Raw genomic sequence first — 19,223 nt, 5'->3', positions numbered from 1 at the left:
TCCTAAAATTTATATTGGACAAACAGGTAGATCCTTCAAGAAACGCATTAACGAACATAAAAGAGCGTTTAAAAACAATAGTCCAGATTCTAATTATGCTACACACTTAAACACAGAAAAACACATTTTTGACAACAATTTTGATATTTTACATATAGGCACAAAAAGTAGAAAATTAAATTTATTGGAAGCCATTGAGATTAACAAAACGAGACATTGAAATGTATTGCTTAACGGTCAATTAGATTTAAATACCTTAAAATAATACCTTAAATTCTCACAACATTAATTAAGGTTTTATGGTAATTTTTCATTATATATAGTAGCAGGTAGTTTGTAAATATTACATTTGATAAAGACACGGTGTTGTCGAAACAATTGTCATGTCAAAATATATAATTTCGTGAAAATCTGAACTTTTAGTTCTTATTTATTTTGATGAATTATACCACTTTTTCCCTCATTCGCTTGTTTGTTTCGAAAAAGACTTTTTTATTGAAATGTAAAAGCCAATTCGTTAAACTAACCAATTTTTGTCCTATTGAAATAATTGTCATATTGGAGATTTTGATGCTCGATTAGGACACGAGCGTCTTCGCTGATAATTTTGTTGTTACTTATTTCTGTTTCATCCGATATCTTCTGCTTCCGCTGTAACGAATCCTACCCAAATTTATAAATAAAGAAAATGTTATCGCCTAAGGTAAGTATGATTATCATAAATGTTATTAATTAAATCCATTAAAGGAAAACGGATGAATTTCTGCTGTTTCTTCGGTTTCAATTTTATAGATTAAAGGATTGAAGGGCTGTTAGTTGGTTTAGAATTTTAATGAAGTTACTATATGTGAAAGAATAAAAAATTGACGTGGTGTTAAAATTTCGTTTGATATAAAAGGTATCCATAAAGAGCTAACTATTAATAGATTCTAGGAACATATAACAAACTTTAAATAGCCTTACTGACCCACATTCACCGCACAACCCACAAACAAAACAAACTGAAACGAATGAAACAAAATGACATTTTCGATGGGTCTGATAATAATTCAAACATCGACAAAGATTTTTACCTCTGTAGTCCTAATAGGCTGAACAAATAGTCGTTAACTGATCGTTCCAAGTATTTGATGTTTAACATAACATTACTTTTATGGAATCGGCATGCGTCAGCTGAATTTTTTTAATACCAATCCAGCACATTGCGTTAAGGCAAGTTCAAAAATTGTTATGGTGTGTCTCAAAGTATATCTTCTTGGCTTTTGACGAACCCTCCCCTAAACCAACGATCTTCATACCTATTGTTACTAAGTAAACCCAACTTTCAGGGACAGGGGTTTTGATAAAGCTTCTTTTATAAACGAAAAAGAAAGCTAGAACGAGAAGAAATAAATGGGATTTAAATACTCAAAGAATAAGACAATTTACCAAAATGAAACTCGGTTCGATGTCAGACAAAAACACCTTTAAACTTTGTTCCAAACTGCTCGCTGTTGTCTGAACATTAAGGAAGGAACGCGCAACTTATCGCCTGCTACAAAAAACACCAAATTTATCAAATATATGTATATATTTAATGTCAGTGTCAGTGAACTTTCTACTAGTACTAATGTGATTTTATTATACCTAAATAAACATACAATATAATATTTAATCCTTATATCTTTTAAACACGTTACGAGCCCTGTCCCTCATGCTCTGCTTCATCATGTACCATTATCCTGAGAAAATCTACCGCATGAAGATATCAATCATCTGATTCAAATCGTGCGATGAAGTATTACAGAATTTCAAAACTTACATAAAGGCACTTACTATTGAATTTTTAATAATTCCTTGCGATAAATTTGTTTGAAAATGTAATGGATTGTTATTGATGTTAATTCCAACTACTTCCCATAATAATAAAATAATCAATAAAAAACACACTTGGTGTTCCAAATTCTGCACACAAGTTTTATATTTATATTACTACTTAACAGTACGTCAAATTTTAAAAGTATCGGTCGCTGCAGATTGATTTTAAAAATTCCTTTATATTGGCAAAAAAAAATCAGCATAATGACCAAATGAGGATATCCATCCATATAGTACGAGTCAACAATTTTACTTACCAAAACCGTCCCAATAGCATTATAAAAAAGTTTCCTCCTTGTATAAATAATATTAAATATAAGATATTGATTATTGAACGCGATTGTAGATACTCTTATATGGTATAGAATGCTGGAAGTTAAACAGTTCTTTGTTAAAAAATATATAACCAATAGGAGCTATTTCAAATCCGTAAGATCTGTAATTTAATTTTTTGATAAATGATATCATTTACTGTAATATTAAATGCGCATTGATAAATACTTTGTTATGTGTTATTATACACAATTTCTCATAAATATCATATTTTGGGTTAACATGAACTATAACAGAAGCAAGAGGATACAGAAAAATTAATGTCACGACAGTATACTAGAAAAACGAAAACTTCTTTTCTATGACCCATAAAAAATAAATTAAAATTTGTGTGTATTTGAAGGAGCCTAATAAAAGGCATACATACAGCGTATTCCGGTAAATTTTGGTTCATATATCGTAATTTGTGAGCTTCAGAGGAAAATGATTAAGCCACTAAAAAACCCTATCTAGACAATTTTTATTATTTTCTATTAGTCAACCGCATAACCGAACTAAAAAGGGTGTCTAAAAATGCAGAATTGTTAAAATCACCTTGTATCAAAAAAGCAGCTTTATTAAACTATTTTTGTTATCTTTATAAATAGCTTTGCAATTTAAAAATTGACCGTGTAATACATATATTGTAATGTATTGTTTAGCAGGCGCAATATACATTACACGACCTCATTTTTGGATGATATTATTACTGAAATTTCGACGGTTCAACGGTTCAACCATCGCGTCGGATTAAAAAGCCATCGCGTGTCAATTAATCTCTCTTTGAGAGGTCGCAATATATAAACTCAGTCCAATTATCCCGTTTGCGAATTACCATTTTGTGGCATATAACGCCCGTGCACGCGACGCTAACTGTTTAATTTTCTAAGAAAAAGGGCTAAAGGTCCGTGCAATCTGTTTAACACTTAATATTGACGTTGAGCACATCTGGATGCCAGACCGGTTAACGAGTTTGCGAAGTTATTGCGGTGCTGAAAGTCCCACAGACAAATTATTACACAGGTTTGTTTAAACTATGCGTACCTAATGGCCGACGCGTTATGAGTTTGATCGTCCGACAAATAAAACGGACCGAAGGAATGAAGCTTGCAAATTATAGTTCTTTAATTGAAGAAAAATATTGTAGTAAATGGTTTGGCGTTTGCCGTTATTTGTAACAACAAACCATTAGTCTTTTCGAACGTAATTAACGGTTAATAATTGAGAACTTATTTTGTTTAACGCGATAAGAACAAATGAGGTTTGTAAAATTTATCTCACCCACTAACCTTTTTTACAGCTTAAGGTTTTATTATAAGGCAAAGGATATTTATGAGGGATTTATAGTAAGATTAAGCTTTTATAAGGTTTATAAGAAAACTATTGCTTTTATAATACTGCATTCAAAACTTTTCTGGTACTTTATCTATGAAAATTCTAGTATTTATTCCTGGGAATCTTAGCATGCTCTGTAAAAACCTTTATAAAACTTAAGGATCTAATAAATATTCCACAGCTAGCACGAGATATAAAAAATGTTATAAGTGAGAATTCTTTCATTTTTTCAAAAACTTAAACTTAAGGCCGTGTGCCAAATCCAGTAAGTAATAACAATGCAAAATGGACCAGGCGATAAATTATTCAGAACTATAGAGAATTTAAAAGGAATTCACCAAAATTTAGACTTTTACCAACCCATTGTTCTGCTAGGTTGTTAAAAGATACTTGTGGCGTACGATCTACTATCATCGTGGATTATTCTGAGCATAGGGTCAGGAGCTTATTAATAACCATTGTATTGTACGATATTGCCGCCATTCTTCTTGGGGTTTTGAACTTTTTTAGAAGGCATGTTTAGTAATAAGAATAAGTAAACCATTGTGCACTAATAGTTGTTTTTTCGGTTAATTATAGTTTTATAGCAGGTTTATATTAAATTATAAGTATTCCAAAATCACTTTAGGTTTTATTGCAAGAGCAGTAAGGCTAGAAAACACATACGTTAATTTTATAAAAGTTTCTAACATGTTTAATATTACTTGAACCTATATATAATATATAAGTTTTTAAGTAAATGAAAATAAATGTTAACAAATTAATTGTATTTAACATCACATATAAACAGAACATGAGCCCTTGGTTAAAAGAGACCCTTAATTTTTATGTAAGGATGTTTTTGTTTCGATTTTTTTAACCTGGAAGGACGAGATTATTTGCAGTCCGGGTGTTATATCTATGAGAAAGCGGTCAATTGTCACTCGTGGAGTGTATCTTAACAAGAGCTGATCAGACATGGAACCCACATTATTTTCTCTTTAGTAAACCAGGCTTAATATAACAAATAATAAATAATAAATATAATAAAATAACAAATGTTGGTTGGGAAGAAAAAGCAAATACGAAGAAGTTCCAGTGATTTAACTTTTCGATAAGTTACGAAATAAAAACAATAAGTGAAATATCGTCAAAGGCGTGCAAAATTGGATTCCCTGTATAGTGTATCGCAAGTTACCGGCTACGTTCGATATCGGATATCCGTATGCATTGAACACGTACTTTTTAACATATTAAACAAACATGTCGTAGCCGATACAGCAGATATATAAACGGAGTCCATTTTAAAGTAAACTGTGGATAAAAATAGATTCCAAAACCTATAAGAAATGATTGAATATTAAACACGCGTATTTCCTGCACGTTTTAATGCGATATTTAAATTTCATTCAAAGACGCGCGTTTTACAGGAAGTATCTGATGTTGTAGCCTCCGCCTGTTTGAAGTTTTTAATATACAAAGAAATACTATTAGAAATAGTTAAAAAACAAAATTATAAATACAAGTTAATTCTTTCTACACTGTTTACGGGTCAAAAGTTACCAAAATTTCGAGCTTTCAGGTTAAATTCAAGTTACAGTAAAGTCTCAGCACGATTGCAGACCTCACCTTGGTCTCCGTTGCAACTTCATGCTTCGTGCAACAAGTATACACGTTTTACACTAGTTACATAACAATTTCATTTGAGAGTCTTTAAAATCAATAATTGAATATATTCACGTAGTAAAGGTCAATTTATATCGTCTGCTGATGTCATAGATGGAGTTCTTGATTGTCGTGAATAACTTCTGTGGTAAATGTAGTTTTCACTTACCTTCAATCGCATATTGCTAAATGAACTACAAATGAAATATGAACTTACGTTCAAACACCAAAATTAGTTTTCTAAAAACGAATTTGAAGAATACAAATTATTGGAAAATGAAAGTTTACCCAATGAAAGCAGCCACAGAAGTAACGTTCGTCTTATTACCATTTAAGTCCCGAACACGATACGAACAAATTTTTGAAAAGTGCTGACCGCTGCTACTACGTAAAGAAAAAATCACTAAAATAAAAACCAAATAAATCGAGGGTATTGGATAAAATGGATATAGATAAATTCTTAGTAGAAGCACCAAATGAATAGTTTCTTGTTATTAAATTTTTGCTGATTGTGGGTTATATTGGAGCATGCCGACGAGAAGTAAAAAACTATGCTTAGGAAAAAGAACTAAATTTCTAGAGGCCCAGGCAACTTTCCTCATCGACTTCTCTTTAATCATTACAATAAAGGAAAATGTAGTCAACAAGCTGTAGGCATATATAGAGTAGGTAAAGCTCCTATCCAGATTGCTACTTTTTTTTTAATTATCCAACTCAAAGGACAAGCAACATTTAAGTTAATAGTGGCACTGACATTGTACAATTAAGACGATATAGAGGTTGAAGTTTATCTCGCGTTGCTGATGCCTACAATGAAAATTATTTTCAGAATAAGATTGATGCAGCTTATAATATTTTAAAGGCAGACAATTCAAAGCAGAATTAGGACAATGAAGAGGTCTAAGTTCTTCACAAACTTTATTCATGAAATTATAAAGAACTATGCAACAATGTCAAGGGAAAGTATCCGAACGAGTGTTTAATAAGATTTTGGAAAGAAACTGAATAAAACTATGAGAAAAGTAATGGTGGTAGGAAATGAACACAAAGATATACAAAACAAACATAAATTTCTTCGAGAATATGTATAAACAAATTTTAACATTTGGATCGTGGATACTGACTAATTACCGAAAACGGAAAATTCAAGTCCTGGAGAAGAGTTAAAGAAGTCACCAAAACTTACAAAATGAGAAACACGAAAATAGGAACAGACTTAGAAGTATAAGTACAATCGAAATGAAATATATAAAAACAAGTCAATTAAGTTGGTGAGTATAGCTATGATGATCAGCAAATATAAGATAATTAAAACAATTATGGGGAGCAAAAAACAGCAAAGAAATTAAAGTGGAAGACCAAGCCAAACATGGGGCGGCAGTGTAGCTGAGACTCTGCAAAAAAGAGACAAAACTTGAACTGAAGCAAGGACTATAGCAAGGTGAAGATTGAGCCAGTGATACACAAAATTATGTATTAGTACCTAAGTAAGACCTCTAAATAAATGGAACCTTGGAAACCAATGTTCTCCATTTATCAAAAGCCTTGGATAAATCCGCGATTGCTTATATTATCAGATTATCTTTATGAGATTCAATAATAAGAAACGGTTGTTCAATTCCAATTGACTCCAGTAGCTTTCCAAAATGGTTCAGCAACTAAATTGGCGTATAATTATTAACCATATTTTTTTCATCTGATTTATGAATCCAGGATGTTGGGAACTACCAATAGAAAGAGAATAACTGAAAAGTATGTTGAGTAGGATACATAAAGGGCCTGCTTAGTCCTACTTTTCCATTTGATATAGCATAATCATGTTTATTTATTAGAGGCGGAGTACCTGAACCTTCAAAAACGCTAAAGAAATATGTACCAAAAAGATGTAATATATATTTACTAGTAGAGGCACCACTGTTACTACAAAACATTGATTTTGAATTTTTTTATTATTATGAAAACAAGACCAGAAAGATCTGATATCTTCTGTGAAGTTTTCATCTGTGGCATCCATAAATAAAGCTTAGTATTTTTATACCTTTATGAGCTTTTTCTTTATCACTGATAAGGTTAGGAGTAGTCGTTGATTTTTATATAAAATAGATTTAGGTTGCATCCATATTTTTTTTAGCAATAGATGTTTGATAGTGACTGAGTAATTTCTGCATTATCTGCTTCAAAAATATCTGCAACAAACCGTTATCAGGTCTTTATGTTTAACGCTCATTAATACGAAGAGGTTGATGATACACGTTAAGGCAATTCGGCAGTTCCGCATTATAAAGGCGACGGTACCGCCGCCAATAATAATTTTTAAGAAGATTAATTTAGTATGGTAATTCATATGTTAATCTGATGTTCGGTCGCAAACCAAATCATTCTAAATAATTAGAGGTTTGGTAGCTAGCTTTAGTAAAACCTAAATAACAAGAGTTGTTAAATATTTAAGAATCTTCTAAATTACCAAGAAGACACTGCCCTTGAAAATAATTTTCACGTGGATAGTAGATATATAGATTTTTCAAAGGTATTTGATAGAGTTTAAGATTGTTACAAAACTTTTTAAAAAAATCTGAAATAACCAACAAGAAAGCTTTCATAGATAAAGCATAGAGCTAGTAGATTAATAGAGTCTCGTTCTATGCTGATAATACATGAACTTATGAAGCAACTATGAAACAAATTTTGATGAGATCGTTAATAATTTTGGATGCGGCATTTTTATGGCAGTATTTTCTCAAAATATGTCCATATTCTTAAATCTTCAGGCAAAAAGGAGTTAAGTGTGTGAATATCGCTGCTTAGAAAGAAAATGACGCAAAATGCGGATTAGTGGGTTAGTAAAGTAACTCAAACGTTTTTGGATGCAATATTATAAAATTTATTTATTCGACGTTTGCTGTACAGGCTATAAAGGCTGCGAAAAATCTTAGTGGGGGTGTCCAAGGACGCAGACTCATATAATAAAAAGAGTATGAAATGAATGTTGTAATTCGAAACGAACGTATTGATTTAGTGGAACGGCTTTAGTAAATGTTTTGATGTTCTTTTTGGTCGTTCCCACAACTCAAGAGCGCTTCAGTTCGCGCCTTTATGCTACTTAAACAAATGCCCGACCCATGAGAAATGCATCACGAGAGCTTTCCTTTACCACGATAAAATTAAAAAAAAAATCGAAATAAACGCCCGTAGCTTTTGAATTTTTTTTTGCGATATTATTAACGTACCGCGAACTTCTTGCACGCCTCTTCTAAGACCTCCCACAATTTTCTGATTTGATGAAGCTCGGAACATCTTATTTCCTATGCATTGTGTTGCCTTACGGGATTCGACGCAACAACAAATAACGAAAGGTCTTATCGTTCCATCCTGAACGGACGATTTAGTTTTCGGGGCATTATGCGAAGGATGTAATTTAAACATCAAATGTTAAAAATCGAATATCGGCCCACATAACAGAATACGAACTTCTAAATGCTGGACCAGCGCCAATCTATGACCAGTATGTCTTTAAATAATATATCTTAATCGTTTCATTAAAAATACAAAGCATATACAGGCTGTCCCACCGGGAACTTGGTCAATCTATTATAGGAGCAAATATTTGAAAATTTGACGTTGACGGGGTCAATCCAGCTAAAATATTTTCAAGATGGCGACACATCCGGATATACCGGCAGTGATTGTCAACTTGCTTGTTCTAAATGAAACACTATATATTATTACTTTTTTAGATTCCTTGGAAATATTTCTTGTATAATATAAAAAACAGTGCGTTCAAGATAAGGATGTCCATCACGGGAATATTCTAAACGAAGATGGGTAAATTAGAAAAAAGTTACTAACCAAAATTTAAAGGTTAATAACGTGCTGTTGAGGAAACCAAAATATTTCCGAAGATACACAAAAAAAAATGCTGATTCCATTTTTGTTTTTTTCTGGTGTTCGGCAAATTTAGGCTTTTTTGGCGTATCTTCTGAAGTGATGATAATACGATCCATAGCAGAATGAAAAGGAGAAATTTTAAATAATAATTAAGAACTGTCATGACTGACAACTAAATATTTCGACAACCCTAAAAACGTACAGCTTTTTTCCAAGACCTACTCATTTTCGTAACTGAAATAATTCTTGGGCTACATATTTTTAAAAAGTTCTAATAAATACAAGGTTTTCTATGCAAAATTTTAAAAATCACACTGTAACTAAAAAGATAGCGTTAACATTTCTGTTTCATCTCTTCGTTCATGGAAAAACAGACTTTGGTCACGAAAGCCACAATACGTTAGCTTTATTAATAACGGAGGTACGTAGTAAAAATGTCATGTAGTGTAGAGGGTGGGCCAAATTGAACCTTTGAATGGGAAACTCCCATTTCTAAAGTAGATAGCCAAAAACTAATGTCGGTATTTGAAGCTTGACTTTCCTAAAAAAACATGATGGTATAAGTGTCAGAAGAATAGAATGTTTTTCGAAAATGTGCATTTTTAAAAAATCGCTGTAACTTTTTTATTATTGATTTGTTTGTTTCTATCAAAACTTTATCAATGCAACTTTTTACGCAGAATTTAATAATTTAAAGATAACATTAGGTATATAATTTGATAGTTATCAATAGAAAATTTGATTTATATATATGGGATACCTTGTATATTTTTGAATAATTGAAAAATACTTCGAATTATTCCCAGAACGTAAGGACGAAAGAAACGAAAGAACTAACGTTATATGAACTTAACAAAAACCACACACAGTCAGTGATTCCCAGAAAAAGGTAGCCGATTACGCATTTCTCGTAGATTCTATGAAATTTATTTGAGAGGTTAAACGACAACGTGGCGTCCTTACAGTTAAAATCGCTATACTACCTCTACGCATTTGTCTTCTGTGGCATTGTCCAAAGCCAATTTCTTCAAAGTTTAAAACTTCCATCTTTTTCCAATAAGATCAGAACCAAATATCAAGCTATACAAAAAAAATAATTATCAGTAATGAACTAATACAATTTTGGGCAAACAGTTGTTTTCAAAATGTTTTCATAATAAAGCGGGTTTTTAAAAATGCACGTTTTTTGAAAAATACCCTATGTGTGAGCGCCAAACACCGACATCAGTTCTCCTACAGAATGGCGAGTTTCCTGTAGGATCCAATTACGCTCAACTTGTAACCCTTCCACATTATATTCTTCCACTGCGCGACGTTCGTTAACTACCGAGTTACGAGTTTTAATAACCAAAACTGAAATTTAAAACTTCGGATACGTTTCGGAACGTAGTATAAAAATCCGAAACTTAGTCTCGATCGGAAAAAAAAAACGCGCAAACGGAACTTACAAGTAACGTCGGGCGCCGAATAATAATTCCATCGTTCTTCTTCACTTCTCGTGGCACTCGATAAAGTTCGCGCGCAAATCACTGAAACGCGACGTAGCGGAGTGAAAAAGCTCTCTCACGCGTGAAGCTTTCGCAGAGACGATCGCGACAAGACTCGTGAGCCTCCTCGGCGACGAGTTTCGGAATACAAAATCTTCGCTGAGAGAAGAGAGGATGCTGCCGTCCGCCGCGGGCGGGTATTAAAAGGGCCGCCGCCCGCCGCCGCCGCACGATCCGACGGACCCGAGACGGGCGGAGGCGTTGATCCTTTTCGTGCTGGCCGACACATTGTCAGCCGGACGAGTCACAGTGGTTTCTATATACAAGCCCTGTCTCAGCCAAGTTGGCCCAACTATCAAAACTACCTTTTAAAAACTAAAATGTATTACTGACGACATACAACATTAGCCTAAAATGCTACTTGTTTTCTAACAGAGGAAAAATATTTTACGAAAAAACTTTCTATTAATAAAAATCAATGAAACCAAATTACATTTCCATTTTGACTGATTACTGATTTGATACGTCTTTGACCATATAATAATTTTAATATGACGCAAAATATCTTAACGGACTGAGAGAATGTTGCCAGTGCAAGACCTCGCCGGGACATTTTACCGACACACAGACACATACAGAATATCTGTCTTCAAGTGGTGAAGGATACCCTGCGCTTAGGCCTCAACAGGCCCATTGTGTTTCCTCGACTTTACATTAAACCTAGTGATTCCACGTAGGCGATGACAGATCCAAGAGCAAGGCTTCTGATTACCGTTGGGCATAAACATGATACGCCAAGCATGGTTTCAAGCTTAAACGAGATGTTAGCAAATTCTCACAGATTGTGTCCAACTGCGTCGTCTTCCAGGTCACATGTTCGCATGTGGTGGTGCTACTCAAACCCAATTTGCATAAGTGTTTGTTAAGTAAGCAATAATCTGTAAGAATATCTGTACGTAGCTTTTTCATGAACATAGTCAAGTATTATTTGGCTGCTATTTCGTTTGTATACTTTGCTACTCAAACCCAATTTGCATAAGTGTTTGTTAAGTAAGCAATAATCCGTAAGAATATATGTACGTAGCTTTTTCATGAACATAGTCAACTATTATTTGGCTGCTATTTCGTTTATATACTTTGCTACTCAAACCCAATTTGCATAAGTGTTTGTTAGGTAAGCAATAATCCGTAAGAATATCTGTACGTAGCTTTTTCATGGACGTAGTCAACTATTATTTGGCTGCTACTTCGTTTGTATACTTTGCTACGCAAACTCAATTTGCATAAGTGTTTGTTAAGTAAGCAAAAAATCCGTAAGAATATCTGTACGTAGCTTTTTCATGGATATAGTCAACTATTATTTGGCTGCTATTTCGTTTGTATACTTTGCTACGCAAACACAATTTGCACAAGTGTTTGTTAAGTAAGCAATAATCCGGATTAATACGTACGTAGCTTTTTCATGGACATAGTCAAGTATTATTTGACTGCTATTTCGTTTGTATACTTTGCTACTCAAACCCAATTTGCATAAGTGTTTGTTAGGTAAGCAATAATCCGTAAGAATATTTGTACGAAGCTTTTTCATGGACGTAGTCAACTATTATTTGGCTGCTACTTCGTTTGTATACTTTGCTACGCAAACTCAATTGGCATAAGTGTTTGTTAAATAAGCAAAAATAAGTAAGAATAATCTCTACGTAGCTTGTTCATGGACATAGTCAAGTATTATTCGGCTGCTATTTCGTTTGTATACTTTGCTACTCAAACCCAACTTGCATAAGTGTTTGTTAAGTAAGCAAAAATCCGTAAGAATATCTGTACATAGCTTTTTCATGGACATAGTCAACTATTATTTGGCTGCTATTTCGTTTGTATACTTTGCTACTCAAACCCAAATTGCATAAGTGTTTGTTAAGTAAGCAATAATCCGTAAGAATATCTGTACGTAGCTTTTTCATGGACATAGTCAAGTATTATTTGGCTGCTATTTCGTTTGGATAGCTCAATAGCGGCAACGAGGGCGCGGTGACATTCTAGTGCTAGTTCTGACATAAAACGTGGTCTGTGAAGTACCAGAACTGCTTGTCTGCTATCTGTATAGATTTTTTTTACCAGTTACATTGCGCCCGGTGATTTCTTTTACTTTAGTGCTCGCGAGCTCCGTCTGCAGCACATTGGACATCTTACCCGTAACCATCACAATGTTAAGTACACTGCGCATCCCCATTGTTTTTTGCCCTTCAAACCATTGGAGTAAATGTTATTTGCGACCATGTTGATAAGCATATTCCCTTCGGGGTCGTGTGGGTCCATCGAATATAAATTTTGGCTTGATGAAATGCATCCTCGCCTCCAATAGTGAGACCGAGATCGCACTGGACATGATATCAATGTCGCGGACATGCACCATAGCCATCAAACCTCCTCTCCAATATATACATGTACATAATAATATTTTTATGAATTTAAAAGCATGGTAAATTAGAAATCTCAATTTAATTTAATAAATTTAAATTTAAATAACAATGATAACAATATGGTTTGTAAGAAATGTCTTTTTTAATATGGCAACGTTACAACGAATAAACGCTTGAAAGAATATAGGAGAGATTCTAACCTTTGGATTCGCGGCGATGAGATGTCTTGTACTACTTCTACTTTTGCTTATTTTTGTGAGAAAAGTTACTTCATGAAACTGAAATGGTGTTTTTTGATATTGCTGTTACAAAGACTGATAGCAAAAATGCAGCAATACTGTGTAAATTGGAATGAACTGGGCGGATGAAGTGCCATTTCATGTGTAGGTAAACAAATCGAAGATGTATTTATTTCATAAACGAGTATACTATTCCTCGTTTTGTGTATTTGTGCTTAGTATTATTCATTATGCATTGTAGATTTTCGAAGAAGAAGAAGAAATTCATCATATGTGGTTTGCATTTTCTCTAAAATGTGTCAGAATTGTTTAATTTGAATATTTCTATTGTAATTATCAAATGGTTAATATTATATTGTAAAATCTCATATGGCAATGATTTACTGCTCCTCCTTTCGACGCCTGTGGTCTTCCCTTAGTCTGAATTAATGTTAGGCAGTCATCTGGTGCAAAACTGTTCCAAATTTCGGATTCTCAATTTTGGAACGATTCTTGCGGGATTCGATTGTAGCTTTTACTTCAGGATATACCACAAGGTTCAATCGGCGATAGATCTGACTACTTGACGTCTATTTTAAAATCTTTTTGGAACATGGTTCAATATTGTTAAAACGCTTTTGTTTAATTTAGGGTATTATGTTATTTAGCAGCAGACTTAAGTTATTTAGCAGCAGACTAATGCACTTACTATATTTAACAAGGTGTAACTTTCCCACTCTACTTGCTGACACGGATCCTCAAATCATAACAGAAACCAATTTTTTTTTTTAAATAATTATTCTAAAACACTTCTACTTTATTTGTTATAACGCGACTTGTACCATTACCAACGCATATTTCAAATATGGCTTTACCACTCCAAATAATGAAATTCAATTAGTTCAAACACCACAATATGTGTTCTTTGGCTTCACTATTGGGCCAATTTCTCATAATTGTCATATTTTATATTAACATGAACCTTAGCAAAAGGAAAAAGAGCAGAAATTAAAAAATATAAATAAATGACATTTCTGTTGGTGTAAGATTTCATTTAATTTTAATGTAGCCTTGGGTCGCGAAAACTGCAATTAATAAGAGTACTACTCAGTAAAAAAGTAAAAGATAATTCTTTAGTTCTACTATGGAACGCTCCGTAGTCGGACAAATGAAATTATATAAACAAAGATTAAATAATTTTTGAATAGATTTCTTGAAATGTTACATTTGATTGCCGAACGGAGCTTCATTTATATTTACCAGTAACAAGTTCCTCCACCAGAAAATCAGGATATATCCCACTATACAAAACGTTTCCAATAACAATTTTTTAAAGGGTATTTTACTAAATAAATTAGTTGTAAAATGTGCACGTTTTAAGCCAACACATTTACATATTAAACTAACCCAACATTTTTCGCAGCTTAAGGTTTTATTATAATGTAACGGATAAGGGGTTTATAAGAAACGTTAGCTTTTCTAACAGTTTTTATAGTTTTGTAAGAAAACCATTGGTGTTACGAGTTGTGTAAGACATCCAATAATTACCAAAACACTTTAAGATTCATGATATTGCTTCCATAACGTTTTCGTCACTTTACCTATAAAATCTTCGATGTAGGTTACTTCTGTTTTTTTAAAAAGTTTTTATAGCATTCATAAAAAATCTTATCATTTAAACTTTTACTCTTGCGGTTTTATAGCTTATTTCGTAGAACCTTTAGAAATATTAAAGCATCTAATAAATATTCTATAGCTACCAGGACACCTGGACATCCATACGATTGGAAAAACCGTCTTAGGCGATGCTGCTTCCCCAATTTCTTGCGTTTGTAAGATTTGCCTGTCTAATTCTAAACTTTAGCTAGATATTTATAAAAAAAAAAACTAAGCACTCATCTTTCAAGAACAAACAAATCAATACCGGAAAATTCCTTGCATAATTGACATTTGACATTTGCACACTAATAATGTTCAGTTTCAACAAGCACACTTATTTCAAGAACAAATAGATAAATAACAACTGAAAAGTGAGGTTATGATTACATAATTGACGTTTTATAAAAGTTTAGAAATAGATATTACTTGAAAGCCCATATAGCACATTTTTAACAAGCAAACTTGGGAAATCTGACGTCTTTTTATGGGAAGGCAATTGTTATGTATTTTCGAATTCACAAATAGCACCAGAAAGAATATCGCATTTTAAGCAATATTTCTGAATCTTGAAAATATGCGATTAAATAGTAAACAGCATTTAAATTAAAAAAAAATAATAAGACAATTAAGAACTTTTTACCAAAATTACACGCTTCAGTATGGAGAAGGGTATATTCAAATTAATCAATAAATTTTTTGTGCCAAATAAAATTAAGTTAGAAATTTTTGAGTCGTCATTTTATAAAATATAATGACAAGGAAGCCAAATAAAATATATTGCAAAAAATATATATAGAAAGGGCGCTCTTTGTTTGGTGTTTATAAACGCTGATAGCGGCAAAGAAAATATATTCCTTTGCGTTATAGAACTTACTTATGGTTTATAAAGGTAAGAGCAATCTTTTAGTTATTGGGTAGCATTTTTTTTTTCAAATTAGATTTACTACCAACACAAACGTTATCTAAAAACTCTACGATTTCGCATTGAATGAAAGACTCACCCTGTACTTAAATTTCTAAATACAAATGTATATTGCAGGAAGTGGCATGTACAACTAAGAGGAAGCTCTTATCCATTCTGTTTCCCACTCCTACGAACCCGTGTAATAAAGTTCAGCCTATCTATTCTACATTTTTTAATCTAAAATGGCACATTTTCACGTCCTATAATAATTGTGAGCGATAAACAAATGCGATGCTAAACGTTCGACATTTTTGGTCACTTAATACTGAATTCCCTCCCATTATAAACGTTGAAATTTTATGTCAAACACCAACTAACAATTTTAATTTTAAAATGATAATGGTTTCGTTTCGATTATGAATTTTATAAAACCTGAGAACTCATCGTTTTCCTTACTCTTACAAAACCTCTGCAGCACTTAAATGGAGGATCTTATTAAGGTAACGGTGACCAAATAAAACTTTCACTCCCCATATATTTGTAACTAAGAGGTGGTCGTTACCTTTATCAACCATAACCTACACTGTTTATGAATATCAAAAAATTCCCTCTATCCACTTCACCTTTTGCTCGATTAAATTAGAATAAATGTTATTTAAGTTATTAAGGATCATGTCCCAAAATTTATATCGATACAACATTTTAGAAATTTATTAACGGAAATAAAAGGACGCATAACAATAAAAGTTCGGATTCTAACTACACCATTCATTTAAATTCAGAAATGCATAAGTTTGACGATAATTTTAATATTTTGCATAATCAATCAAAAAGCAAAAATCTAAATTTTTTGGAAAGCTATGGAGATTAACAAAATGAGATATTCGAATCTATTACTTAATGACCAATTGGATTCAAATTCGTCTCCGTTGTTAAATTTTAATATATATATATATATATATATATATATATATATATATATATATATATATATATATATATATATATATATATATATATATATATATATATATATATATATATATATATATATATATATATACATACATATATATATATATATATATATATATATATATATATATATATATATATATATATATATATATATATATATATATATATATATATATATATATATCGATGTGGAAATATTGTCGCATTTTTGTATTTGTTAAATGTACGAGAAACAGCTGTCATAAATCATTAAATAACGGTGAAAATCTGAACATTTTTTGCTATAATTTAATTGTGTTAAATGGAATTTCATCCAAAGCCTCAGTCCTATTCACATTTTTCTATGTTATTTGTTTACAATAAATTTTATTTCCTTGTAGTTATAGTCGTATTTTGCTTTTAAATGTTTGTCAAAGGTTGGGCAGCTTAGACATCATAAACCTTGGATAAAGTATTAAATATTATCAGGGAAATATAAACCAATATCGACCGAGAGTAGAACGGGTTCAAAATTTGAGACGTACATAAAAAAAATATATGAACTGAATGAAAATGTTTTTTCTAACCTCGTTTCTGAAAATTTAAACTACGTTTTCAAAAAATACATAGTCATTCAAGGTTTTAATGGGATGTGTGAAGTAAATTATTATTCAAACATTAATTTTTAAAAATTACTTTAATACTATACAGGTTCTTCCAAAGGAGTTAAAAGTACCAAAGTGATAATTTTTTTTAAATTGTCCCTCCAGCATTTTTTGATTCTTCAACTAAAATAAGTTTATATTTCAATCAGAGATAAGATTTTATAAATAATGTGAGTTTTGTGAAAATGTAATCTAATTTTCTTTTCTCAAGCACATAAGTATTTAAATTTTCAACGAAATTTACGGCTGATTTTAACGGCATATATATCCTAGATAATCGAATGACAACTTCAATTTCAATTACCAACCGAATGATATTAGCCCTTATAACTCTTTGGTGTTTTCTAAATAAAAGTTTTGTTGTTTCTCGTCGTCTATGGAATTTGGAAATTTCAGATAATTTATTTTTTCTACTTTCGTTTGTAAAATACCTAATTACACATCGATTCAAAGTGCGGGAAGCGTCACTTTTCCACGTCAGTTTCGTTTCCCACGGATCTGAGCCACTTTGGACATTTCCGGGATTTTACCGCACGGGTTTGGGGGGGAGGATCGCATATTTTCGGAGATATTTCAAAAAATCTTAAAATACACAGATTTGATCCTTGCAAAATACAGCTTAGCCTAGAACTGTATGGAACTGAATTTGATAACCGAATTGAATCTTGGATGTTAAATAAAGCTTCACAAAAAGAAAACTTTTGGGATCTTTATTTATGCTGCAGGCAACTGGACGCAACAAAACATTTGTTTATATAACCAAAAAAACCATAATTTGGCACATTCGCTGTGGTTTTCGATGGTTCCACGTCACTGTACATTTTGCACACTTTGGAAAATATCAAACAAAAAATTAAAAACTTTTTCAATTTTATGAAGTTCTTTTAGAACTGAAAACCTTCGGATTAATGTTAACAAAGGAAATCTTTGTCACTAGGTATAAGCCACTAGCCTAAGTGATTGGTATATTATATATATTGGTAATTAAAGTGGCCAATTTTATCACGCGGAAACAGAATATTTTTATCTTTATTTTAAATTTAAAATTGAAGGTCATTCATTACTTGTTGAAAGATATTATTAACGTCGGCAGTAAACCGAGCGTACACCTAATGTCAACTAAATAGTCTACGACCTCCATGAAAAATAAAAAATAATAAAAAAATAAAAATAAATAAAAACGCACCCAAAAAATGTGTGAAAATTAATAATTTTTTATGGTGTGTGAAAAATTCATTCTTACAAATATTTGCGTCAAAGAACCCCACCCACTTTTCTTAAGCAAAATGGTTTTTAGACAATTAAAAAAAAATGTATGTTTTACTACTTAAAGTTCTTATTCCAAATCGATCCTATGACCAGTTTTCGAGATATCAGCGACAAAGAAGAATTTTAATTTTTGAAAAAAAAATATTTACAGAGTTTTCTTTTTGTTACAATTCAAAAGTATGCAAAATTATGGCATCACATTTTGGACAGATGTTCTGTATCTTGAAAATAAGCTAATTTATGAGCACTTTAAAAGGTAATTTTTGACACCTTAAAGTTAAAATTATATATGTTGTTGGCTGTTATTCGTCACACCGTCCGAACAATATACTGCGTCTTTTTTGTTTGTCTATCGCTATATAAAATATTTTTTGAGAACCGATATTTGTTCAGAATGGCGAATACTATAATAAGCAACATTTAGCAAATTGGCTGAGAAGTGAGGGTTCCTCATATAAGCGTGCGACAAACAAAATTTTAGCTAACTTGCTTTTGGTATTAAAAATAGATATTGTTTTAATTTATAACTCACTAGTGTGTTCTTTGACGCCTGTAATGGTACTATCAGGTACTGGATAAAAAATTAACTAACCACTAATCAAAATTATTTA

At 31.9% G+C, this 19,223-nt stretch overlaps 1 protein-coding gene across 4 annotated transcripts in view; it reads right to left on the bottom strand.

Moving 5' to 3' along the window:
- The window catches only part of LOC132698380 (papilin), a 149,643-nt gene extending 138,996 nt beyond the window's left edge, over positions 1–10,647 (bottom strand). For all 4 annotated transcript variants that reach the window (XM_060664401.1, XM_060664429.1, XM_060664418.1 and 1 more), the window contains exon 1: positions 10,482–10,647. In XM_060664401.1, the coding sequence (XP_060520384.1) occupies positions 10,482–10,513 (32 nt within the window). In that variant the 5' untranslated portion in view covers positions 10,514–10,647. The remainder of the gene's footprint in view (positions 1–10,481) is intronic.
- Between the last annotated feature and the right edge of the window lie 8,576 nt (positions 10,648–19,223).

This window comes from Cylas formicarius, unplaced genomic scaffold (genome assembly GCF_029955315.1).
Source record: "Cylas formicarius isolate icCylForm1 unplaced genomic scaffold, icCylForm1.1 PGA_scaffold_10__41_contigs__length_53128322, whole genome shotgun sequence".
Lineage (NCBI taxonomy): Eukaryota > Metazoa > Arthropoda > Insecta > Coleoptera > Brentidae > Cylas > Cylas formicarius.
The sequence above is the reverse complement of the archived record's forward strand: the minus strand, read 5'-3'. Positions and strand labels throughout refer to the sequence as shown.